Source organism: Callorhinus ursinus, unplaced genomic scaffold (assembly GCF_003265705.2).
Source record: "Callorhinus ursinus isolate GAN/ISIS: 27379988/994484 unplaced genomic scaffold, GSC_fseal_2.0 scaffold14, whole genome shotgun sequence".
NCBI classification, from domain to species: Eukaryota; Metazoa; Chordata; class Mammalia; order Carnivora; family Otariidae; genus Callorhinus; species Callorhinus ursinus.
In genome coordinates this window covers 35,197,683-35,224,140 of record NW_027397076.1, presented here as the reverse complement: position 1 = coordinate 35,224,140, position 26,458 = coordinate 35,197,683, and the positions used below count along the sequence as shown (strand labels likewise).

Here is a 26,458-nt window from a genome sequence, read left to right as displayed (position 1 = left end):
GGCTCCCTGCTCCGCGGAGAACCTGCTTCTCCCTCTCCCACTCCCCCTGCTTGTGTTCCCTCTCTCAACTGTGTCTCTCTGTCAAATAAATAAATCTTTTTAAAAAAAATAAAATTCAATGAAAGGAATGTAACTGTTCCTCGTAACTCAATAAATAACGTTTAAAATTAAAATAGCAATAAAAATATTCAGTAAGATAATGATATCCCCAAAAGCTCCACAAACTGAAAAAGCTGAATGTGCTTGCTTCCGGGGAAAGAAGTGGTGAGGTTGGTGAGTTGTTTCGTTATTAGTATACTTTAAGGCAATTTTTTTTAAAGATTAAATTTAAGGAAAATTAAACACGCGAGCTGGAACTCCGTTGCTATGGCAACTCCGCGTGGCGGCGTCCCTTTTGTTCGTGGGGGGTTCTACTCCCATTCGGCCCGGCTCCACCCAATACGTCAGATCCTCCCCTCCCCGGTCCCGAGCGGGTGGTGCCGCAGGGGGCGGAGCGCGAGCCAAAGCCCCGCCCCCCAGCGTGACGCGCTGCTTTTCTGACCGCGGTCTTTCACTCAAAACCGGCACACCCTCCCTTCCCCAGAGGGCGGTGCCAGGCCGGAGCTGCGCGCCCGCCGGGGCTCCGCCCCCTGCAGGAGAGCGTGTGCCGTCATTTCCGGCTGCTCTTCCCTCTGGTACCCGGTGTGAGCTGAGGGATTAGCGTGTGTGCCGAACTCCTCGGAACCATGGTGAGCCTGGCCCCACTGGCCCTGCCCAAACCCTGCCTCGTCCCGCCGCGCCCTCCCGCCCGCTACCTCTTCTGCTCTCCCGTGACCGGGGGCTCCTCATGTCTGTCCCCGGGGACCGCAGCACATGGCGCGGGCCTAGGCGTTTGGCTTGCGCCGGGCCCGCCGGCGAAGCCCTCCATACCTAACGGGGAGGTGTGGTCCTCCATGCCAGCGTTTTGTGCTGACTCTCCATAGTCGCGGAACGCGAGGCCCGGGGGTCAACCCGAGCGAAGAAATTTCTAGTGCCCCGGCGGGTGGGTGCTACAGGCCCCGCCCTCCCTCTCGGGGCGGAGCCTGGGGCAGCCGGGCTGGAAGGGCTGGAGGGTGAAGATGGAGGCGAGTCGGCCGCGTTGCCTCGTCCGCCTGGCGGTTGTTGCGCGAGCGGCCTCCACGAGTGGCCTGCAGCCCCTGCCTGCTTTATCCTTAAAGTCATCTTAAGTCTTGCCATATTTAACAGTCATTCTTTTTGGTGTATAATTTTTACTCGTAGAGCACTTGTAGACCCCAAAGGTAAACTCCTTGCTTAAACAGGTTGTATAAGTCCCTCACTCCCCCTAAGTAAATGACCGCTCCAATGACGGAGATCGTCGTTTGTTTGAAAAAGTAGGCTATGCTGTAAATTAATTTTCTCTTAAATATGTGCATGTATTTCTGGTGGAACGCATCTATGTATACGTGTTAATATTGGTGTCCCAAACTGTTGATTTTCCCTTTTAGGCGTCCCTTTCCCTCGCACCTGTTAACATCTTCAAGGCTGGAGCTGATGAAGAGAGAGCAGAGACTGCTCGGCTGGTGAGCCTTGTTCTCCCATACTTTTAAAGATCCAGTTGTAATTTTAGGAATTTTAAGACTGTAAAATTGATTTTTACTTTCAATCTTTGGTTTTTTACTCCAGTCTTCTTTTATTGGTGCCATCGCTATTGGAGACTTGGTAAAGAGCACGTTAGGACCTAAGGGCATGGTAAGAAAAGCAAGGAATCCTTATGTTTTGATTCTGCTTTAGAGCCATTTTTGGAAATCTAGTTAATAGCTCACTTTTGGGGGGATGCTTTTTAAACTTTGAAAGTTAACTCTTGTATACATAAGACATGGATATGATCTCCTTCTGAAAAATCAAAACAGTACTCCTACAGCTAAAGTCCTCTGTGACAACCATAGTTCTATTTGGATGTAAGTTTTCCGGGTACTTGTTTTTATGTAGATTTATGTGCATATTATGTATTATGTGTTATATATTTTTTGTTTTATAATAGGTATTTGTATGTACTTTTTCTGTAGGTTGTGTCTTAAAATCTCTTTCAGTGTAGATATTTATATTTTGTATTTATTCATTGTTTTCGCTATTACAGTGCTGAAACAACTTTGTTAATGTCTCCCTGTTCTAGTGTTTTTAGGGGCAGACACCAGGGTTTGCGTATGGAGTGTATGCATTAAAAAAAAAAAAAAAAAACTGAATGGATACTGCCAAATTGCCATCCAGAGTATTTACACATTAGCAGTAAATGAGAGTACAGATTGACCCATGCATTCTTCAGATGTATTTATATCTTGAATCAAGTATGTTCCTTTTAGGATAAAATTCTGTTAAGCAGTGGACGAGATGCCTCTCTTATGGTAACCAATGATGGTGCAACTATTCTAAAAAACATCGGTGTGGACAATCCAGCAGCTAAAGTTTTAGTTGGTGAGTCTGAAAATGATAAGGTTTCATTAACATTTTGAAACACATTTTTAAATAGGCTTTGTTGACTACTTTCAATTAATTGATGTCCCCTTTTCAATTACTATCATTATTAAAATATAAACTTCTGGAGTGCCACGCAATTATTAATAATAAAACGTTTCAGACTGAGAAGGAAGTTCCAAAGAGTTTGTCAGGTGAGGAAACCTAGATAAGTGAGATTCAGGTTTGTTGTGGGTATGTTTGGAGAATTAGGTAAGCTAACGGAGAAGTAATTTAGAATGCATTTATATCAAATACAAATGAGTTACTAACTAGCTTCTTATTTCTAGATATGTCAAGGGTTCAAGATGATGAAGTTGGCGATGGCACTACTTCTGTTACTGTCTTAGCAGCAGAATTACTAAGGGTAAAAGTATTTGAGCAATTTTAACCTCATTTATTTTTTTTTTGCTCTTGTATCAGAAGTAGTCAGGTCCTTTCTGTGTGTTTTCTATGTAAGAATGTTTTCCACTATTTATTAATAGGAAGCAGAATCTTTGATTGCAAAAAAGATTCACCCACAGACCATCATTGCGGGTTGGAGAGAAGCCACAAAGGCGGCAAGACAGGCTCTGTTGAATTCTGCAGTTGATCATGGGTTGGTATACCAAAATAATACTGTTTGAAACATTTAACATTCTTTTCAAAATAGGCTCAATGCAGGAAGTCTGGAAAACAGTGAAAAGTATACACAAACATGACCCTACTGCCTCATCCTGCCCCGATAACAAAACAGATCCCCACATTACACTCGAGATGTAGTTTGGGTTTCCAGTTTTTTGCATGTAAAAATCAAGAAAAACAAAACAAATAGAATCATTATGTAATCATTCTAACTTAGTTGATTAAAAAGCATATTTTTGGGTGTCTGTATTTTCTGCAATAGTATAATTTTAGTTTTAATTTTCTGCAATAATTTTTTTTTCTTTAAGATTTTTATTATTGAGAGAGAGAGAGAGCATGAGAGGGGGGGAGTGAGAGGGAGAAGCAGACTCCCTGCTGAGCAGGGAGCCCGATGCGGGACTCGATCCCGGGACTCCAGGATCATGACCTGAGCCGAAGGCAGTCGCCCAAACAACTGAGCCACCCAGGCGTCCAATTTTCTGCAATAACTTAATAGTAGTGTAATTTATCTATCTGTAGTTGGAGATCTGTTTTGATAAGTTTTAGATTTATAATAGTAGTTGTGACAAACCCAAAAAAATGTTTGAAGAGGGATAATTGCTGGGTCCAAATGCATATGTATTTTAAGGCCTTTTTATTTACAAGTAATCCTCTAGAAAACCTTCATTAATTTTCACTCTTAATATCTGTATAGCAGTACCTGTTTATCCAGGTTCTTGAAGCATTTGGTATTTTGTTGTGTTTCTTTTGGTATTTTGCCAAATGGTGGGGAAAATAGTATCCTTTAATTTTGCATTTCGTGGTTACTGTGAACTTTCTTCTGCTATGGCTTAGAGCCCTGACGGGTGAAATTATCTATTGATAAGTATTTGGATAAATTTTGAGAAGAAAAATAGGATTGATACCTTTGAAGAAGCATTTTAAAAACAGGCATGAGTGTTTTTGTTTTTTGTTTTTTTTAGTTCTGACGAAGTTAAATTCCGTCAAGATTTAATGAACATTGCGGGAACAACATTATCCTCAAAACTTCTTACTCATCACAAAGACCATTTTACTCAGTTAGCTGTAGAAGCTGTTCTCAGACTGAAAGGCTCTGGTAATCTGGAGGCAATTCACGTCATCAAGAAGCTAGGAGGAAGTCTGGCAGATTCCTATTTAGACGAAGGTAGGAATATGTTGAATGTGGGAAAACAAGCTTTGATCAGACGTTGAGGGCTAAATAGTGAATCTGGATTTTAGCTAGTCAGGACTGGTAACACTTTACAAGGGCAGAAAATTTGTATTTAAGAATAGAAATCATTGCAACCATTTTTGTCTTTTTGATCCATTTATTATACTTACTGTGTGCTTCATTTCACACCGTCCCAGCATTTCTTTGATAATCTCTAGGTTTTACTTTATACCTTGAAGTTCTTGCAGTCTCTAATAAAGAGAAATTGTAGTTTTAGTAAAAGTCAGCTATTCTCAAATGGCACTTTTTCCAGGAAGAGTTTGTGTATCATTTAATTGGTGGGTATTAAGGTTATAGTTCTTGGTGTTCTTAAAAAGTAGTAAATAAGTCTTAGCAACTGCTCTTTCCTTAGTAATAATGTATTTTGTTCTTAGAGTATGAATTTTCAAAACATCTTTATATTGTACTTACAAAATGGCTTATGGAGTGGAATGTGTAAACGTTCTGTTATAGAGGAGAAACAGGAACAAGGGTGTGTTTTACCAGTGATTCGTATTCCAGGTTTTGCTGTATGTCATTTCTCTCCATTTTTCTTTAAGGATTTTATTTATTTGAGAGAAAAGAGAGAAGAGAGAGCACAAGCGGGGGGGGAGGGGCAGAGGGAGAAGGAGAAGCAGACTCCCCCCGCTGAGCAGGGAGCCCAATGTAGGGCTCCATCCCAGGACCCTGGGATTATGATCTGAGCCAGAGGCAGACGCTTAACCGACTCAGCCACCCAGGCGCCCCATTTCTCTCTATTTCAAAGGAGTAACAATTCTAAAAATATTCTTTGTTGATTTGGTATGCAAGGGCTGTGTAGCATTTCTAATAGGGCCTAGTGGTAGGGAAAGGTAATGAAAACAAGGATAGCTACCATTCTTGAATGTTCTGTGCAAGCATTCTAATAGGAATTTTACTTAAAATCTCTTTTATTCCTCATGATGTTGAACTAGTGATTGAGAATTACGTTTATCTGAATAGAGCAGAAAACCCAAGATGATAATGTCTTAAAAAGGTAAAAGTTACACATCTAAAAGAAGCCTGGAGAGAGAGTTCCAAATTTCAGGCCCACAGGCTAGAAACTAGCACTGTGGTTAACTCTTGTTTTACAGATGAATAGCTAAGGTTAATTTGTCCAAGGTTGCACACATAGCCGGTAAGCAGCATGAGCATGGTTGGGGTTAGGTTTGTTTGACTCCATTGTACATGGTTTTTTGTTTTTTTTGTTTTTTTGTTTTTTTCATTTTATCACCAGCCTCAGTTCTTTAAAAAGTTCAGTAATCTCTAGCGGTACCTCGTTTTCCTGAATCTTCACAGTTTTTCTCTTGCGTTGGTCTTAAGCTAATGAAAGTGGACTTACTAGCTTTATATTACAATCCACACCTGCATATTTTGTATATATGTGAAACAGAAGTTTCAAAATACTGTGTTTATTCTTAAGGTTTGTGCTGTGTCCTTAGATTTCCACCTGCTAAATTGACTTTATGATCACTTGCTTTAGTGAAATGCTTTATAGGTTCTAGGAACTTGGTGAGTTGGACTTAAATGCATGTTCTTTGAAAAAGTAATTTGATAAAGCAGACATAAAGATTTATCAATACAGCTTTTTAAGTATTTACTAAAATACTCAATGTGTTGTAGGCTTTCTGTTGGATAAAAAAATTGGAGTAAATCAACCGAAGCGAATTGAAAATGCTAAAATTCTCATTGCAAATACTGGTATGGATACAGACAAGATAAAGGTATGTTAACTACATTTCTTAGAATTCTAATTGTTAGCTGCTTTATAAATTCAGGCTGGGAATCACTTGCACTAAAAAAACCTAGAATACATAATAGATGTATTCAAATATGTAATTTTAGTGTATTTACATAAAAATATTTATGCTGTGCAACTCAGGAGCAATGAAAGTGTTACTATTTTTATGCTTTCCTTTGTCTTAGATATTTGGTTCTAGGGTAAGAGTTGATTCTACAGCAAAGGTTGCCGAAATAGAACATGCCGAAAAGGAAAAAATGAAGGAGAAAGTTGAACGTATTCTTAAGCATGGGATAAATTGCTTTATCAACAGGTCTGTATGTGGTTTTGCTAACAATATTTGTAATAATCTAATGATTTATATCTACAAAGATGTATGCAAATACTTCATATTGAATTAGTGACTTGTTACTTAGGAACTGGTGTTTTTTCCAAATAGAATGTTACAGCAAAGCATATGTATCACCCTTTTGGTGATGTTTTATGTTAATTTACTTGACTAATAAACTTTTTCATATTAACAATAATAGTTTTCTGATCTGGCAGTTGCATCTTAATTTTGGGCAATCAATATATTTGGTGGAGAGCTTCAGTTTTATATTAAATGATGGGACTTTGAAGTAGCAGAAAGTTAATAGCAAAGGAATAAAATAAGAATGAAGAAATGAAAAGTAATAGAGTTTTAGGGCTTTAATCTGTATGAAGAAGTATGTGTAAACTTTTCCCACATTTTCTTTCTTAATTTTTAGTATCTAAGGTGTTTATGGATTTTTTTCAAAGGCAATGGAAAATTTTTTTCAGTAAAGCTAGAAAAGGCTCTATAAAAAGTCATGACTATATCCACTCCAGTGGCCTGAGTCAGCATAACATGGAATCAGTGTTCAGGTGGCAGGCACTCTGGGCTCACAGCTTTCTTCCATGGCTCTCTGGCCAGCTTCTACCCTGATATTATAGGGTCAAGTATTTAGGATCCAGTGGTAGTGTGTGCCAGCTCAGAGCAGCGTCTAGAGTGGGCAGTGGAAGAGTCTTAATACTCACCATGTCCCCCTTTGCCCCAGAAGCCCAGGCTAGAGTTTCTGGCAAGAAGTCCTCTATTCCCCTCCAGGATCGGGGGCTTGAACCCACTGCTTTGAACTGTTTGCTCATTCCCACCTCAGGGCCTTTGTGTCTAATTTTACCTCTGCTTAGATCTCTTAGATTTTTTTAAATGGTGAAAATACCAAGAGGAACAGCACATTTCTAGCAATGAAATGGCAGTGGTTAATTTTGACAGTTAATATTTGATGAAAAATCAAATATTTGCGGGGAGGGGCAAAGAGAATCCTAAGCAGGCTGCATGCCCAGGGCAGAGCCTGATGTGGGGCTCAATCCTACGACCGGGAGATCATAACCTGAGCCGAAATCCAGAGTTGGAAACTAAACTGACTGAGCCCACGCAGGGGTCCCTTACACCTAATGAAAAAAATTTTTTGGCCTTTTTTTAAGTTCCAAACTTAAACCTGTCCTTCTTACTCCTATTAAAAAAATAACATCTCATTTTGGAAAATAAAAAAGTATAAAGGAACAGAATCTGAGGTCTAACGTTCCTGAAATTCATTCTTTCATTAAGTCAACTTGTGTATGTGTGTGGTGTTCAAGTTTGTTTTTCACTTAGCTGTGAACACATGCTATAAACTTTTGTATCTTGCCTTTTTTTTAACCTAACAATATAAATTTTTACTTAACATTACAGTTTTTATAATTGGTAAATTGTGATGTACACAAACACACTTGTAGTGGACATTGAGGATATTGGCAGGTTTTGCTGTTCTCTAAAAATTTTTATACCTACCTTCATTAAAGATTTCTAATATCTGAATTCATTTTCTTGCTGTAGAGCCTCGGGAGTGGAATTAAAGCATTTGAACATTGATATGGTTTTTGATGCATTTCTGCTACATTGCTTTTCAGAGTTATGGTCCAGTTCATCCTATCAATAGCAATATAAAAAACTTGTTTGCAGTGCTAGCATGGATGCACTAAGTTGTGTAATTTATGAATTCTTGTATATGGTATTTCTAATTTGTATTTCTTTATTGGTAAGGTAAAAATGGTTCCATGTTTTTTAGTCTCATGTATTTTAGGCTTGTGAAATAGCAGTTTTTAACATTTTTATCTTATTTATAGGCAGTTAATTTATAATTATCCTGAACAGCTCTTTGGTGCTGCTGGTGTTATGGCAATTGAACACGCAGATTTTGCAGGTGTGGAACGCCTAGCTCTTGTCACAGGTATGGGAAAAAAGGCATTAATTTCTAACACTAATCACTCTTGGATTTATTGAATGTTAGTAAATGTAACTTTTGAGAGTGCAAAGAAGTACTCTTAAGGGGCTTAGAATATAAATATTCTGAAATCTGATTTACAGTTTTTTGACATCCTTATATACCGAATTATCTGCCATGTTTGCCATAGGTTATAGATGTTTTGTTTTGTTTTGTTAGAGATTTTATTTATTTATTTGATAGCTAGTGAGAGCAGGAACACAAGCATGGGGGGTGGGGGAGGGAGAAGCAGGCTTCCCACCAAGCAGGGAGCCCAGTGCGGGGCTTGATCCCAGGACCCTGGGATCATGACCTGAGCCGAAGGCAGCCGAAGGCAGCCGCTCAAGGACTGAGGCACCTAGGAGCCCCATCTTTGTTACATTGTTTTAAAGATACTAGATCTTTTCTCACAAACCCACAGAACCAGTAATCTACTCCTCCTCTAAAGAAACTAAAGCTTAAAAAAAGACTGAGTTTTATCAAGAACTAATGATGTAATGTATGGTGATTAACATAACAAAAAAATTTAAAAAAAAGACTGAGTTTTATCTAGTTTATTCATTTACTTCTAGTGCTTAGTAGTCGATCGCTTTGCGTCCTTTCGCTTTTCGTCCTTTGTGATGGTTACAATAGTAACCTTTAGTGAACATTTAATTGTATGTCAGAGAGTGGGTCAAGTGCTTTTAAACATTGTGTTTGTTAATTTTTTTAAATTTGTGGAGGTAATGGGTCACCTGGGTGGCTCAGTTGGTTAAGCGTCTGCCTTCGGCTCAGGTCATGATCCCAGGGTCCTGGGATCGAGCCCCGCATCGGGCTCCCTGCTCTGCGGGAAGCCTGCTTCTTCTCCCTTTGCCTGCCACTCCTTCTTGTGTGCTTGTGCCCCGCCCCCACTGTCAAATAAATTTATCTTTTTAAAAAAATTGTGGAAGTAATGTTGAAATAAATGTGAAACAATCCAGCAATGAATAATGAAAAGTTAGTATACTATAATACCCCTCAACAGAGGTATGAGTTTCATAATCCCAGTTGTGTGGAATAGAAATGTTTATAAGTAAGATAATGTCTCCGTCAAAATGACATAGCGTTGCAACTTGTTGACTTTGTTGTAGCAATAGTTTTTTTTCCCCCCGTAATAGTTTTTAAAGTAACTGTTAAGTAGCCGTAATAGTTTTTAAAGTAACTGTTAAGTAGCTGTTGAAAAACTAAGTTTTGCAGCCCTTACTCTAATTTTCAGGCCCTTGAAAATGAATGAATGGGTTGGAAAGTTGGTTTGAGATCTTGAAATGAGAATTACAGAGAGGGGTTCGAGATACAAAGCCACTAGGAATGTTGAATTCAGTTTTCAAGTGCCATGAGTATTAAAAATAAAAGTGTACTAATTATTGTAAGGGTATAATTGGTTTCATCTCAGAATAACTTCTTAATCCATTTTTAATATTTTGAGAAGCATGGTCTTCTGACCTAAAAAGAGAGATTTTTCTTTCATTAATTACTTTGACGTGGGTTTACTTGCTTTAATTAAAGTTCTTTAAGAGCCATACATACTTGATGCTTAAGGTGATAAAATTTATGGTGTAATTCCTCCTTTAAGGCAATAAAATTAAAGATAATGACATAAGAAATAAATGTGAATGATAGCACATTCATGGGATAAGTTGATATCTTAAGGACTTGATACATGAAATTGCCACATATACTCAGAAGAATATTGATTGCACCATGCACAACCCACGGCAAAGTTGGCCCTGTTGTGCCTCCCATCCTTAGCTTATGTGGTGTCAGGATGCGTGAAGTTGGTACTTGTAAATGTCTATAGAAATATTTTGTCAGCAAATGTAGGTAAGTGAGTGAATTTAGGATAAACGAAATTCTCGTAAGCCAAGTTAGTCTCATTTTGGGGGTATGGGGTGTCCCAAATATCTGTTGTGTCTCACACCTAGAACACACAGCAGTCTCAGGCTCAGGCCAATCAAAAGTCAAAAAGTTAGCTAAATAGATAATCATAAATGAGTAGAGTTGGAAAGACCAGAGTTCTAATAGATTTTTTTGTAAAATAAAGTATCAATTATTCAGACTTAACAGTAAGGAGTAGGAAAAGAGGGGTTGGTTGATGATGGTGGAGGGAATCTACTTTATTAAAAGAGAGTAAAGAACTAGAGAAAAGGATTTTAAAATAGAAACCGAAGTTTTACAATTAACCAGGGAAGGAGGGCGCCTGGGTGGCTCAGTTGGTTAAGCGACTGCCTTCGGCTCAGGTCATGATCCTGGAGTCCCGGGATCGAGTCCCACATCGGGCTTCCTGCTCAGCAGGGAGTCTGTTTCTCCCTCTGACCCTCTTTCCTCTTGTGCTTTCTATCTCTCATTCTCTCTCTCTCAAATAAATAAATAAAATCTTTAAAAAAAAAAAAAAAAAAAAGAACCAGGGAAGGAAATGGCTGAATCTTTCAGCTTACACCATGGGAGATGTAGGGAAAATAGGAATAGGAATAAGATATAAAAATAAACTTGCTTTTTGTTTTAAACTATTTTATTTATTTGAGAGAGTGCATGGGAGGGGAGCAGCAGAGGGGGAGGGAGAGGGACAAGCCGACTCCACGCTGAGTGCGAGCCTGCACCACTGGGTCTCAGGACCCTGAGATATGAGCCAAAACCAAGAGTTGGATGCTTAACCAACTAAGCCACCCAGGCGCCCCAAAATAATTTACTTTTTTGATATCTCATTCAGTTTGCTCTGGGAAATTCTCAGTATACATTTCCCCTTTTTCTGGGCCTTATAGGGGCATTCTGAGATTTCAGTTATCATGATGATTAGCAGGTATCAGGTGTCCTGTAAGCAGTTTCTAATGTCATCTGTAAACATAACAGAACTAGTCAAATACTTTCATGTTTTGGGAAGTTGGATCATAAGGCTACTGGTCTTGTAGACTAGATTCAAAAGAGAATCTGAGTTTAAATTCAGACTTAAAAGTAAATGGTAAAGTCCCAATTTAACCTTCGGGGAAAAAAAAATAACCTTTGGGGAATAGTATTATACAGGGTGCACATTAAAGACAGACTACGTGGATTTGAATCCCAGCTTCACCGTATTATTTGCTTGAGCTATGTAACCTTGGAAGAAACTCTTAAGTATCTCTTTACTTCAGTTTTATTAGTTTTATATCAGATAATAACAGAGCATCTCTCATGAAGGTTATTGTAAAGATTAGTTTATATGAAGTGCTTCAAAGAGGGCTTGGCATATAAGTAAGCAGTCAACTTAAAAAATGTCTGTTCATTAGTTCTTGTTAGGAAACAAATTTTAAACATGTGCATTTAATTAACATATGTTTATATTCATAGGTGGTGAAATTGCTTCTACCTTTGACCACCCAGAACTAGTGAAGCTCGGAAGTTGCAAGCTAATTGAGGAAGTCATGATTGGAGAAGATAAACTCATCCACTTTTCTGGGGTGGCCCTTGGTGAGTGATTATGTAGATCCTGATTTAGGTTCCTAAATCTTTGATAGGCTCTGTTGAAGTTAAAAGAAATACTCTATTTATTAGAGTATGATGTGTCTTAATTAGTGAGAAGCATAGGATGCATGTTTATTTCAGTCTCCTTTGAGGTTAAACTCACGTTAACCTTGCTGATGTGAACAGTATGTATTCAACATGATTGTTTCTTCGATAACTTAGAACTATTGTGAACATGGATAATTATCAAAAAGAACGTATAACAGCAGAGGACATGTTAGCTTTTAAAACCAAATAATAATCATAACCACTGTCTACATAAATAATAGAAGGCAAACTCTTACTTTTTGTATTCACTGACCTAAGAATATTATTTTTTAACTTTAGGTGAAGCTTGTACCATTGTTCTTCGTGGTGCCACTCAACAAATTTTAGATGAAGCAGAAAGATCTTTGCATGATGCTCTTTGTGTTCTTGCCCAAACTGTGAAGGATTCTAGAACAGTTTATGGAGGAGGTAAGCGTTTTAAAAATATTAAACATGTTTTATTAAAGTATAGTAATGGTTTGGCCTTAATGATTTCTAGAAAGTTTGTATATAATGCGTTTGCACTTAATTTTAAAATGCTTTATGTGTCTGGAGGGAAATCAGTAAGTCAGTGTGTTGGAGATAACTAAACGTTGGATTTTATTGGAATTTCATTTTCACCTGCAGGTTGTTCTGAGATGCTGATGGCTCATGCTGTGACACAGCTTGCCAGTAGAACACCAGGCAAAGAAGCTGTTGCAATGGAGTCTTATGCTAAAGCCCTGAGAATGGTAAGTTGATAAAGACATCTGAACTTACACATTTTGTGAGTATTGATGGTTTTTTAAACGAATACATTTTTCTCTCTTGGACACGTTTGCTAATTTTTGGCTTTTAAGATAAAGAACTGGTTCACACCACTTAAATTTGATTCTGGAGCTTATCTTTTTTTTGAGCAGTAATTAAAAGGAACAATTTTAATTGTTTCTAAATGTATAATTTTAAAAAAGCTGTCCTAGTTAGGACTAAGTCAACTTCTTATTGTAGAATAGTTAAACCATTTGTTTTTTTCACTTTATAGTTGCCAACTATCATAGCTGATAATGCAGGCTATGACAGTGCGGATCTGGTGGCACAGCTCCGAGCTGCCCATAGTGAAGGCATTACAACTGCTGGACTGGGTAAGAAAATGACTGTAGTAATTAAGAGTAACTCTTTACCAAATTCTCTCTTTTTTTAAGATGAATTCTTAGGATAACCATAGAGAAGATTTCTGTGGTGCTTGCCTCTGCAGCCATTATATGTCCTAGGAGAATGTTTAACTTCATATTCTCAACACTGTCAGAACTGTTCTTCCATAAGGGGTATAAAACTAGTTAGAAGACTTGTAATTAGTTTATTATGTGTTGACTGTAGGATTTAAATATATAAATAGTACTAATATCCTGAAATAAGTATAAACCTTATTAAATTTCTTATAATAAATATTCAATCCTACTCTCACAGGAAACTTACTCTGAGGCATTCTTGAGTGCAGGTCTTTACATAGATAAAAGTAGCCAAAAGGGCAAATTTAATTCAAATTGAAAGATTTCCCAATGAACTGTCCAAGACATTACAGGAATAGTCATAAAGGGTAGATAATCCTGTTACTGGAGAAGAGAGAGCTAATGAATAATGATCTGTCAGGTGAAGTATGATTCTCACAAGAGGAAAAGTAGATGACTTTTGAATTCTTTCAGTTCTTAAGAATCCATGGTGATTAGTGATAAGCACATTTTCCGCAGTAATTTTACATATATATATATATGTACACGTATATAGACACGCATTTATATATGTAATAAAGATAGGTGATTGAGTGTTCTGTGTAAATTTTCCATTACCTGAGCTAATTGTCCTTCATTAGTACAGATGATCAGTAGTTGACCTTTTAATTTTCTTAAAAGGCTTTCCTTGAGTATTAGGCTGATGAGAATGCTCTAACTAAATTGAGTAGTTGAGTCTTGTAATCTCATTTTTTATAACAGGATTTATAACTTTGTAAGTCATTAGAGATATTTTGATAATTTAGTTAAAACTATTGTTGCTTATTTAGTAAATACTCTCTTTTTAGATATGAAGGAAGGTACCATTGGAGATATGGCAGTACTGGGTATAACAGAAAGTTTCCAAGTAAAGCGACAAGTTCTTTTGAGTGCAGCTGAAGCAGCAGAGGTGATTCTACGTGTGGACAACATTATCAAAGCAGCACCAAGGTATTGTAGCACTTAAACATTTTTTAGGAAGCAACAAATAGATAAATGTGTATTTGGTCATTGTAGTTGATAGAAAAAGGCATTTCTGCTTAGCTAAAAAGTATTATGCACATTATTTAAAATATGTAGTCACAACTCTTTAAATCAGAAAAGCTTAGAGGGAGAGAGGTATGGGTGACACAGGGGAGCTCTCAGGATTGAAGGGTCCATGAAGAACCAGATTATATGGGGGCGAGGGCTGTAGTGTTAAGAACGAATGTCTTTTCACCAGGCTGAGTTTGCTCCAGTCATTTTCTGTCCTGTACAGTTTTTCATATAGATTATCTTAAGCTCATAATGTGCAGAGTTCCTTACGTGTTCCTATTTCAGCAGTTTTTGTTTTGTTTGTTTTAAAGATTTATATGTTTTAGAGAGCGCGAGTGCAGGGAGGGGCAGGGGAGAGGGAAAGAGAAACTCTAGCAGACTCCTGGCTGAGCTCGGAGTCCTTTGTGGGGCTCGATCTCACAACCCTGAGATCATGACCTGAGCTGAAACCAGGAGTCAGATGCTTATCCAGCTGTGCCACCCAGGGGCCCCTCATCAGTTTTTCTAAGATGTCAAATTCTTACAGAAACTCATTCACACAAAAAATAGTTAAGCAGCCAGAAAATCTTAACTTTTGAAGATTCAGTTAATAATTTTAATTGTTCTTATTAGTAGTTACTAAAACGTTAATTTTGCCTGTTACGGTGGTGGTTCAGGTAGATGGGAGACGATGATTGCTTGCACCAGGAGACAGAGGGAAGGGTGGTGAGAAGGGGTAGGTAAAAGGTTTTGAAGGTAGAGCCAGCAGAATTTGATGATGGTTTGGATATAAGGTGTGAGAGGAAAGGGAATGAAGGATAAGCTGAGGTTTCTGTTGGGATAACTGAGTTTTTCTTATCTCAGATGCAGAAGACTTTGGATAAGGACGGTGGGGTGGTCAAACTTTGGCATTTGAGCTTTCCATTGAGGAAGCAGTTGGGTAATTGAAGCTGAAGTAGAGAAGCTTGAGCTGTAATTGTAAGTTTAGGAGTTGTCAGCCTGCATGTGGTATTTAAAGCCATGAGACCAGTGGTGTCCCCAAGAGAGGGAATGTAGCTTAAAGGAAGGAAGGGGTTTTAGGCACTGGTCACTTGAGAATTCCAGTAATAAGTTTGGAAAGATTCAGAGCAACTGGCAGAGGACACTAAAAAGGAACATGAAGTATAGGTAAAGGGTAATTATTAACTGGGTGGTGGATACATGGGGATTCTTTATATTAATCTCTGCTTTTCTGTACATTTGAAATTTTCCATAATACAAAATTTTGAAGGTTGGGGCCTGGGTGCCACTGAGGTAGGAGGAAAACTAGGGATGGGGTTTTCCTCAGAAGCTAAACGAAAGTGTTTAGGGATGGGGAATGATCAACTGCCACAGTGATAAAATACATTGGTCCAGTAAGATGAAAACTGAAAATTGACCTTAAAGATTAGATTTAGCAACAGAGGCCGTTGGTATTCTTGACAAGCAGTTTTGTGGAGTAGAGGGGACAAAAATCTCAAGTAGGTTTGACAGAGCCAGGAAAGGAAGACTCGACGGAAGTGTATATAGACTGCTTTCTCAGGGAGTCTCTTGTGAATGGAAGCGGGGAAGTGGGATGGGAGCTAGAGGACCTGGGTCTCTGCTGTGAAGAGTCAGTGCTGTACGTGGGAGTGATCTGCTAGCGGGGTGATGGATGCAGTAGAGGGAGCAGCCCACTGAGTAGCTGTTAGGAGGAATGAGAGAACGAGAGAAGGGCTTGGTTTTAGATGGAGCATGGGGACCACAGGGAGTTCGTCCCTGGGAACAGGAGGGAAGGAGGAGCACTGTCAGGAGATTGCACCTCAAGTGGACTCTGTTATGAGGAATCTCTTTGTGTGGAACCCTGTTGCACCCCTTCAGCGGCTTGCTTCCGTAAATGGCAGCTGTCATCCTCTTATTATTGGAAGAAGGAAAGAGGAGAAAATAGTGATTTGGATGTGGAGAGAAAAGGGGAGTGGTATTTAAATCTGTGGTGTAGTGGAAGGGGGACTGGGCTGAAAAATCTGAAGATTCTCTTTCTCTGGTACTGGTTAGGGTAGGGTAATGAGGAATGGTCCTATTTTGGAATGGAGCCTTGGTGAGGGAAGGAGGAGTTGAGAGAAAGTTTCTTGGAAGCTGTGCCAGCAAAGATGGTTGAGTGTGGTTCTGTTTTCTCCTGTCTTTTTAAGCAGAATGATAGCAAAAGGAAACAGGTCTGTAAAGTTTTCTGGCTTGACGGCAAGGTCACATAACTACACCCACCCTCAGAAATCTTTGCAGTGACTTGGCACCCTCAACCACATTTGAAATACACTAAAATATCTCATTTGATCTGATACCACTGTTTTAGTGGTTTAAGTGTCTATTAAATTTAGTAGACATACTCAGTAATTTGTAGTAAAGAAACATGAGTAATTATTTGTGTTTACCTCAACCTTGGGATTTTTTTTATACTTAATCTCCAGGGGACTCGTTTTCCAGATTAGTTGCCCCATGACACCTGCTGGAGAAATTTTTCTGTATTGATATCTTTCAGCATTCTTAATCATACTCCCATAAGCTTCCAGGGTTGGAAGATCTTTCTTTATATTTTTTATATTGCCCCAGTATGCTGTACTCTTTGGCTCTGTTTTTATACTTTTTCTGCTTCTCTAGAATGATTGCTCTACTCTAGAAGCAGTGCTTACATAGGCATTAAGTAAAAAAATTCTCTAGTGCCCTGCCCTGCCTCCTTCTTGAGAGATTCATTATTTTCTCACCAGAGAATAAAAGTTTAACATCTAAGATGTATTGAAAGGCACTGTTTACATACTTTGGTGAGTTACCTGACCCTATCAGTAGCCTATCTGCTGGCATTCATTTTCATTATTTAGAATAATGATCCAGAGATTTTCATCTAGAGGCCCCAAAGCCTTATCATTTTACAAATTCTGGTTACGAGTAAACTGTCTTTGTCTTTGAGTTAGTAAAATGCCCTCACACATTAGTTGAAAACCTGAATTAACCTTTTTTTTGAGAATATGTTATTTGTTAAATAGGTTGTTTGGATGAGAAGTTGAGAATTGCTAAATACCTACGGGTCTTCACATTCCACAGATTTTGTACTGTCTTCTTACTAATACAATAATAATGAGGGATGTTAGTAATGAGGTAGAAACATCCTTGTTATAAGGAATTGGTTATAATGGTTTTGATAAAATTAGGATTTCAGCTGTGTTTGTATTTAATATAAACCCTTGGTTATAGTCATGCTTTTCAATTTTACAATTGCGTTTTCTTAAGTGTTTGTTTTGTAATACTTGCAGGAAACGTGTCCCCGATCACCACCCCTGCTAAACATTCCCATGTGCTGTTGAGCTCTGGACCAGTTAGTTCATAGCAAAGTTGTGTTTGAAAGACTTTGACCTTTTAAAGAAGACTGTGGAATCGAGAAGTTTATCTGTGGCTCTTATATCCTTAAGTTTGGACATTTAACTGACCTATTTTAACATGGGTCTAATTTATTTGCTGTTTCATTATCCATAAAATTTAGTTGATTTAAAAGTTCATTTCTCATACTGCATCAAAATAAAAATTTGAACAATTAATTGTTCTTATCTGTCTTAGTGGTGGTTTGTACTTTTTTTTAATCTAATGGGAGCAAATGATTATACTTTAACTGATGATTGACCGTACACATTTATGAAATAATCTTGTCAAGTCCAAGTCAGATGTGATAAACATAAACATAGGTTAATCTCTTGGTTTGTAATCATATGTAACCTTTATTAGCTGTTTAATTTTATTTAGTGAAAGTATCTTAAAGTTTAGTACTCAGTTTAATTTTGTGTTGTCTAAGTACTGTCTCTTACATAGGGCAAAATGATCGTGGTTTCTGTTACTTCAAGTTTGAAAGAGTCCTGTTTTAAAAGTCATTTGTTACAAGTTGTTTCTCAAGCACCTTTGATGCTTTAATGGGTAATATCTTAAAAAAAGATGGATGTGGTGAGATTTAGGCATTGTTGATTGTTGATCAGTCAGGATTTTTTGTTTTTGGCAAATGGATTCTAGAAAGAGTGGGAATAGGGATAGGTATGTACTGAGTTAATGGTTTAAAGGTGAATTTAGATGTGGAGGTTATTAATGCCTCAATGTATGGCAGAAGTGAAAGTCTAGCAGTAGGTTGAGTTTTTACAGGGTATCTCTGCTACCTTAATGGAGAGACATTTTATTCCCATAGAGGAGCAAAAGGGTTTTCAAAGAAATGCTGATAAAACAACCTGTTTTATTGTGTTTGTTTTTCTAAAGTAGGCTCCACGTGGGGCTTGAACCCATGACCCTGAGATCGAGCCACATGCTCTACCGACTGAGCTGGCCAAGCGCCCCCAGTCTGTTTTGGTTTTGTCTAAAAAGTTTGTCTAAACATTTTAATCTTACTTTTGTAGAAGCTATTAAAATTGGGAAAACTTGTGTTTTTTTTGTGGTCCTAGTGTATGTCCTCCAACATTCACATAAAGGAGAAGCTTTTCCTGAGATTTATCAAAGAGAATTGTACTGATTTTTTTTTAAGTACTTTATCACATCGTAACATCTGTTTTCATCTCCATACCTCGGGTGGAACAGGTGAGCATATCATGACCAAGAAAACCTACAGAGGTTTCAGTAGAAGTGGGTTTAAACATCTGAGAGTACTAGATAGCCTGGAGTAAGATCTTAAAAGGATACTTGGGCATGTTTTCTCCAGAGGTCTTAAAAAGAATACACCTGTTAAGTATTAATCTAAAAAGAGGTAGGAACATGGGAGCTTCATTGTTATATCCAAAAATACACCCATGCCTCTTTTCCTCTTTGAATTCATATTTTTGAAGACCTTACATTGTTGTCATAGACCTAGACTAGCTCAGGTTCACAAATTTTAATGTCTTTTCAGTCAGAACTTAAACACCAACCTAGGCCCTGCTATTCCTATAACAGTTTTAGGATGGAGTTTCTTATAACTCAGAAACAGTAAATACGTAAGCAGTGAGTTTTTCACAAAACTTTTGTGACATGGAAATAGAGATTTGGAATGTATGTTAATAGTAAGGACATGAAAAATTGTCTTAAGTGCTTAGGATTTTTAAATCTATTCTAAGTAGCCTTCGGTTTTTCTTTGAAGGGTAGTATGTGTACTCTTTATTCTCCTTTTACTGTCTTCAAGCCAGGATCCATTCTTTGCCTGCTTGGAGGCCATGGGCCCACCCACTTTCCTTGCTGACTGCCTCACCACTTCCTGTGGTTTAACTCAGGAGGCACTGGCAAGATATGGGGTTAGGGAATTGATATTTTCTTCCGGCTTTTGCTCTTTGTCTCTGGAAATAGCTGCATCCCTGTGAGACCTATCAACTACAGTTTCACTGGTAGCCCCTTTCTTCATGCCTTTTAGCTCTTTCTGGATTAGGGTAACATTGCTGTTCACTGTTCATCTAGCCTCATGGGTGGTGACTTCTCCTAACACTCCTATCTGGCTGTCTCAGTACTATCTTGATCCCCCACACCCCCAATATTGTCTAGTAATAGGTCCTTAGGATTGGCTCTCCTTCTGCCCCTCCCACCCCATGTGTGCACTCACGTACTCTTAAAAAAGATTTTTCTCTGATGCATAACATTTTGGGTTTCAGGGCTTTTAAAATTACGAGTAAAAAGTTATATTTGGTGCTTCATTTTCCCCTTTTTAACTTTCTAATTATGCCAGAATTTCAAGAAAACATCGGAGGGTTACAGAAATGTTAATATGCATTTACATGCTTTATAAAATTGATTGAAATCCTGTAGTGAAAACATTTTTGGGTAGCAGGAGCAGTGGTGAACCCTTAACCATATTGTTTGAGAAATGTTTGTTGTATGTTATTTTAGAAGAAAACCACTGGACTAAGTGCCAAATGTTTATAATTTGACATTTGATTCAGACCAGTTAGCTCTTTAGACGAGAACTCTGTACAGGTCAGTTGGCATCACTCTGTTTTATGGCTGTAGCCTACAGGGGTGGAAAAGGTGGGCCCATTAATCTTAGGAGGAGGAAGACAGGGTCAAAAGAAATCAGAGCCATCTATAAGGCTGGCTGTAGACAGTTCAGAAGGCAGTTCTGTTGGCATAACGTTTCTAGCATCTACTGAGTATATAGTTTCGTTTTAGTCAGACATGAGAAAATAAACTGTAGATCTAGTTGCCTAGTGGAAATCTGGACTGGTTACTAAAGGAGTTAAATATTTGACAGCCTATTATATTGAATGATTAAAGGGGATCTGTTGGCAGTCTAATCGGTTGCAAATATTCTACAGACTGGGAGGTAGCAATAGGAAGAGATTGTGATATGAAACATTTTCTTCCTCTGGTTTAGCAAGAAATATTTATAGTAGGAAAACACTTGAAAATAGTCTGTGCAATGTCATTTTAGAACCAAACATTGCTGGGTAAAGTTGCTTTTATGGCAAAAGTAACTTTTCAAAAGCTAAACACAAAGTTTTAGTAAAGAGGACACTTTGTGTCCATGCTGGAAGGGTTCAAAAACATAAAGGACTATATTATATTAAATCACCCACTGACAGCAGTATCTTTGAGGTTGATGTATTTATGTGTAGAAGAAAAGGTCACAATTTACATTTTAAAAAACGGCCAAAATATCTAAGCTATACACTGACCATCAAAAGACCCTGTCTACAAAAATCAACAGAAATCAGAGCAAAGGCTGAGAAGCTGCTGCTAGAGGCAGAAGCGTCCTATGTATACCACAACCTGCAACTCAGATTTCCAGATGCTTGGTTCAAATAAACATTTTTCACCTACTGCCTTTATCCTAATAACGGCTCTGGAAATGTTTCCCTCAATAGAAAGGGATTCAGTTCAGCTCTGCTTCGTTAATGTGAATAAACAGGGACTCTGCAGAGGCAGACAGGATTACAACTGGGCTTGATTTTAATAAGACCACATTGCCAACAAGGGGTTCTACTTTCTAGATGACTTCTAGCATTGTGGTAACAGGAAGCAGTTGAGAGCAGATCTTGGGTCATACCCTCTAGGGAAAACCAGCTAAGTCAGCATGAACCTCTGTCAAGTGTAAAGTGGCAGCCGGACTCCACCAGGAGGCATTTTCCATCGGGTCTTCTCACAGCATGCACTGAGCTGGAGGGAAGAAGCTTCATCTTGAGCCTTTGCAACAGCACAGAATTGTGAGTCTGACTGAGGAGGTAAAAATGTCTTTTATAAGCGGCCCGAATTAATAGTATTTTCATATCACTTATGGTCATTCATAGTAACACAATATATCCTGCAAAGGGCTGGAGCCAGGCGAATTCTTTAGTAAATACCCTAATTGAGGAGTTCATGAGCATCTTGACCAGCCACTTCTGGAGAGTGGAGAAGGACAAAATGTCCTGGCCCTTCTTACTCTTCAGTGTTTCAAAATAGCTGTTTGGAGAAGCTGATTTTCTTGCAAAGAAGTCCTCATGCTACCCAGAGCACACAGCTTCGCTTTGGGAGAGATGTTGGCCAGAAATTTTTTCTTCTTGGTGTGGTTGAGGCATTTCTTCTCACTTGATCAGCCCCCACTGGCAGAGGCACCCCACATATCCCAGAGCAATCCTTTGCACTCTAAAGGAGAGGTGTCCAGAAGACACTGGGGTTGTGTCCTTGGCCTTGACTGACAGCTGAAGCTTTTCAGGAGTTGGGAGGAAGAAGTAGAGAAGGCAGAGCAGGTGCCTCTCCATCCTGGCTTTCCTCCTGGGTCAAGGCATAGCGTCTGGCTTTCCTGGGGTCGGGCTCTGGCGTCTCCTCTGCCCATCTTCCCACACGGCGCACACCTTTGGCCACCTTGGGTGCATTCCTGCAAGGATTATGGTCATAGATGACCAGCTTCAGACTTGACAGGTGGGCCAGGCTGGGGAAGTAACGGATGCTGTTCCTGTCCACATCGATCACCTCCAGGAAGGGCATGTGCAGCAGCACAGCAGGGAAGTCAGTCAGCAGGTTGCCTGAGAGCCAGATGGTCCGCAGCTCCCGGAGGCGCTGGAGCTGGCCTGGCAGGAGACGCAGGGCGTTGGAGCCGGCGTGCAGCGTCTTAAGGAGCCTCAGCTCACAGACCACATCTGGCAGCTGGGTGAGGCAGTTGGCCTCCACCCACAGGGTCCGGAGATTCTGGAGCAGGCTCAGCTCACTGGGGAGGTCGCAAAGTTTGTTGTTACCCAGGTAGAGGATGCAGAGCTGTTTCAAAGTACACACCACCTGAGGCAGAGCCTTGAAGTTGTTGAAATCCAGGGCCAAGATCTGCAGATTCTGGAGCTGCTCCAGCTCAGGAGGCAGGCTGTTGAGGTGGTTGTCACTCAGGTAGAGCTTGACCAGCTCCTGGAAGGAGCACACGTGCGCGGGGAAGCGGTGGAGCCGCTTCCCACTCAGGTCCACCATCTTGTCCGTTGGCATCTCCCGGAGGTCTCTGACTACGTAGCTCTGGCAGCAGTCGGTGGGGACGAAGGCCACCAGGGCCCTGATGGCGTTCCCCATGCCGAGGCCGGAGGCACAGTGAGTCCCGGCCCACTGACTCGCCAATGGAGCGCCCCGGGGCGGGGGCTGCTGCGGACTGCCCGGAGGCCCATTCTCCTCTCCCGTCATAACCTGGGATCGGCCTGACAAAAGCCAGTCACTTCGACAGAGAAAAGTGCTCACGATAGCCACTTGAGTGTCGGGTGACAGGGTCTGGGAGGCCAGGTCTGATTCACAGACTTGCTTTCAGTCACCTAAGCTCCGGTTGCCTTTATCTACATTTTTTGTTTGTTTGTTTCAAGCTGAAAATAGCTTCACTGTTTTTTCTAATGATAAAACATTCAGACCTTATATAAATGTGTAACAGAAGAAAATAGTCCTCTTACCAGGGATAAATACTGTAAACATTTTAATGTATGTCCTCTAGCCTTTTTGCCACAAGTAACCAATTTATTTTTAAAAATTTCCTTAACACTGTTTAGGAGTCTTTTGGCATAACCTATGCACATAGTTTTGTGTTTGCATAACCACCTGTATTCCATTACATGGAGGCATCGTAAGTGCATACAGGTCTGTAATGTCGGGCACCTACCTGGCTTACAATCATCCTCATACTTGCAGTGTGAGCAGTCATCCACTAATTTCCCTAGGACAGGTCCTTTAGATGTGTTCTTGGGTCAAAGATATGCATCTTTTTAAAGGCTTTTCCTTGATAGTGTTCCTCCCTACCCCCACTGCATCTGAACCAGTGTACCTATCCTTCTAATAGTTTTCCATAGTTTACAATTTGCCTTTGACAAAAGACAAGTAGAAAAGCAGGAAAGAGGAGAAAAGCCGGCCTCCTGAAGCTTAAATAAATGAGGATGCATCTGTGGCAGCGAACAGTTAATTGCCAACCTAAGGTTTGTGCTTTTCCTCCACAGTGTCCAGTCATAGGAAGCAGCTATCCAGCCAGGACAGGGCCTACTACTGGGCTCGGGCAGAGAGTCTAATTCTGGCTAGTGGAATGTGGGCAGAAGTGATACGTGTCTCTTCTAGGCCTGGCTCATATAAAACCTTGCCTTCCTGCGCACTCTTTTTCCCCATCTGCTTGCTGGATATCAACACCAAGGGTGACCTTAGAAGCCACCGTGTAGAAGTCACATGTTGAAGTTGGCAGGGCCTTGGTTATCCTGGATCCCTGAATAAGTGCTAGGATCAGAACACTTCCCTGCCTCCCTACACACACATTCCCCACCACCAGTTGGATTTAGATAAATGAGAAATAAACCTCACTTTTGTTAAGCCATCCAGATCAGGGAGTGTATCTATTACATTATCTTAGTGAATAGAGCATTTGATAAAAATAAGGAGGTAAGTCTATGTATACTGATACGCAAAGATAAGATAAATGAAGGGGGGGGAGGCACGTTTCAGAAGTTTTTTATGAGCCCATCTGTGAAAAAATATGCATATATTCTTGTGTATGCATAAAAAGATAGCTGAGACCTAACAGTGATTATCTCTGGGGAATCTGCCTGAAGGTTTGGGGGTGATAGGAATCCTGACCTTTCCATCTTTCTGCAAGTACCCTCTTGTGCTGTCTGACTGTTTTTTCTTTTTTAAACTATAGACCTACATTTTAAACCTATTCCAAAAGAGACAATCTATCAGCCTGCCTGCTATATGGATAGAGTGCCGGGGTTTGAGGGGAGGCTTGGCATACTCTTCACCTTCCTCCAGTGCCTTTACTGTTCAATTGCTCCTAACAGCCTAAGCAGAGCAGGAGAAGAGCATTCCACGAGAATGGCTATTTCAGAGCTCTCTGATGATGCAGGGCCACTACCCACCTTTCTTCTCAGTCACAACTGAAGACTGAACGTCCTTGGACTTTCTACGCTTTGACTGTCAGAGGCTATTATCTTGAGCCTTCTCTTTGCTTTGTTGATTTGTACTGTAATAACTGAATAACCACATTCCTCTCAACAAGTACTGTACTTTGCCTCTATATTTAGCCTGGCTACTGGTGACCACAGATGGTCATGAAGCCGCTGCCCTGTTGCCCCTAGAATTGACGAGAATAATGATTGCTACCTGTTATTATTTGTAACCAATCTGCTGAATACTAAGCACTGTGCCAGGTGCTTTCCATCTACCATCTCTTCTCAGAACACCTGCCAGAAATACATTTTTTTCAAGATTTATTTATTAGAGAGAGAGAATGACCAGCGGGGAGGGGCAGAGGGAGAGAGAGAAACAGACTCGCCACTGAGTGTGGAGCCCAACACAAGGGCTTTGTTCCCAGGACTCTGAGCTGAAATCAAGAATTGGATGCTCAACTGACTGAGCCACCCAGGTGCTCTTCAGATAAATACTTTCTATCCCCAATTTTCAGAAATTGGGAATTTTCAGAAATTGAGAAAACCAAGGCTCCAAGAGGTTTCGTAATAACATCAAATATTTATCGAGCACCCACTATGTTCCAGATGCAGGGAATTTTGTGGCTAACAAGATAGCTAGGACTCTCTCATGAAGTGTACAATTCCACCAGAGCGAGGATGGTGGGTTCTCTTCCTGGAGTGAAGGTCCCATCAGCTGACAAACTCTGCCCTCACGGAACTTCCACTTGGCACTTTTTATTTTTTAAGATAAGGCAGAGGGAGAGGGAGAGGCAGACTCCCCGCTGAGCAGGGAGCCTGATGCGGGTCTTGATCCCAGAACCCTGGCTGGGATCATGACCTAAGCCGAAGGCAGATGCTTAACTGACTGAGTCACCCAGGCGCCCCTTCACTCGGCACTTAAATACCAGCCCCTAAATATGAGCAGGTAGCTGAGGATAACCATACAGTTGAGAAGGGCCTTCTGTATGAAGGATGGAGATGGAAATAAGCGAATACAAGAAATTAAAAAAATAAAAATAATGGAGAGAACAGAAGAGGATTATAACTACAGTATTTTCAGAGTTTGTCCTGCCCTCACTTTTCATGCCTTTTATTGGGTTTAAAGTGAATAAAACGTCCCTTGGGAAGCACGGAGGGTTATGGATTAACCATTACCATGATTAGTGTATTGACCCACCCTGGTGATTGTCCCTGGCAAAGGGACAGCCTGCAGATTCGATGGCATTTCCTAGGTCCATGTGACCCTCTTCACAAAGCCGCTGGAAAGACCACATCCTCATCAGACCACAGATGTCTGTGAATATATAAAATCCATCACATGATCCCTGTGACTCTGGAGGGCTCTGTACTGGTCTATCTAAGGGACAGGTAGGAAATGTGCAAGGCTCAGCTCAGCCAAGAACTGAAGATGGTGAGAAGTCTCGGAAAAGGAGTCAGAACAGTGTAAGAAGGCAGCGGTTTAAAGCAAGAGATGGGGGGAGGCAGGCCTGCTGCTGACAGTGACTGGTTCCTGGGAGGTTTCCCAAGGGCTCCGTGCTCACAGCCCCCCATTGCTCAAGGCACATAGGGTTGTGATCTTTAGGCTTCAGAAGGGCACTGACCACTTCATCTCTGCTCTTCATCTGCTTTGCTATCCACTGTGCCCTGACCAGCCCTCAGCTACCCATTTCCCACCTGTTGGCCACAATGCCTCCTTGTGGCATCAAAGCCTCCCCTTAAGTCTGGGCAGAGGCTTCTGATTCCCACAGAACGAAGCCCAGACTCCTCAGCGAGGCTTATAGGACCCTACCAGATCCGCCTCTGCCCATCTCTCCAGCCCGTTGGGAGCTACCTTCCTCCCTTGCTGCCTCCTGTGGCTCATCGAATGTGCCACCTGTTCCCCGCATCAGGAGGGACGTTCC

At 40.3% G+C, this 26,458-nt stretch overlaps 2 protein-coding genes across 2 annotated transcripts; one reads left to right on the top strand and one right to left on the bottom strand.

Moving 5' to 3' along the window:
* The first annotated feature begins 574 nt into the window (after window positions 1-574).
* Window positions 575-17,771, top strand: CCT2 (chaperonin containing TCP1 subunit 2). The gene is made up of 16 exons (XM_025883234.2): window positions 575-728; window positions 1,485-1,559; window positions 1,663-1,728; window positions 2,340-2,451; window positions 2,781-2,857; window positions 2,976-3,088; window positions 4,077-4,279; window positions 5,966-6,066; window positions 6,269-6,396; window positions 8,250-8,353; window positions 11,726-11,845; window positions 12,227-12,355; window positions 12,554-12,657; window positions 12,948-13,047; window positions 13,983-14,124; window positions 17,490-17,771. The coding sequence occupies exons 1-16, from the start codon at window positions 726-728 to the stop codon at window positions 17,518-17,520; spliced, it is 1,608 nt and encodes a 535-aa protein (XP_025739019.1). The 5' UTR covers window positions 575-725; the 3' UTR covers window positions 17,521-17,771.
* A 2,986-nt stretch (window positions 17,772-20,757) lies between these two features.
* On the bottom strand, window positions 20,758-22,787 carry LRRC10 (leucine rich repeat containing 10). Its single transcript, XM_025882662.2, has one exon. The coding sequence runs from the start codon at window positions 22,696-22,698 to the stop codon at window positions 21,859-21,861; it is 840 nt and encodes a 279-aa protein (XP_025738447.1). The 5' UTR covers window positions 22,699-22,787; the 3' UTR covers window positions 20,758-21,858.
* Between the last annotated feature and the right edge of the window lie 3,671 nt (window positions 22,788-26,458).

What these genes read in the sequence shown, in the direction of transcription:
- CCT2 (XM_025883234.2), top strand. An exon ending in AATTCTGCAGTTGATCATGG is followed by an intron (nt 3,089 to 4,076) that starts GTTGGTATACCA and finishes TGTTTTTTTTAG; the next exon opens with TTCTGACGAAGTTAAATTCC. An exon ending in ATAAATTGCTTTATCAACAG is followed by an intron (nt 6,397 to 8,249) that starts GTCTGTATGTGG and finishes TCTTATTTATAG; the next exon opens with GCAGTTAATTTATAATTATC.
- LRRC10 (XM_025882662.2), bottom strand. Translation starts at nt 22,698, where the DNA reads ATGGGGAACGCCATCAGGGCCCTGGTGGCCTTCGTCCCCACCGACTGC.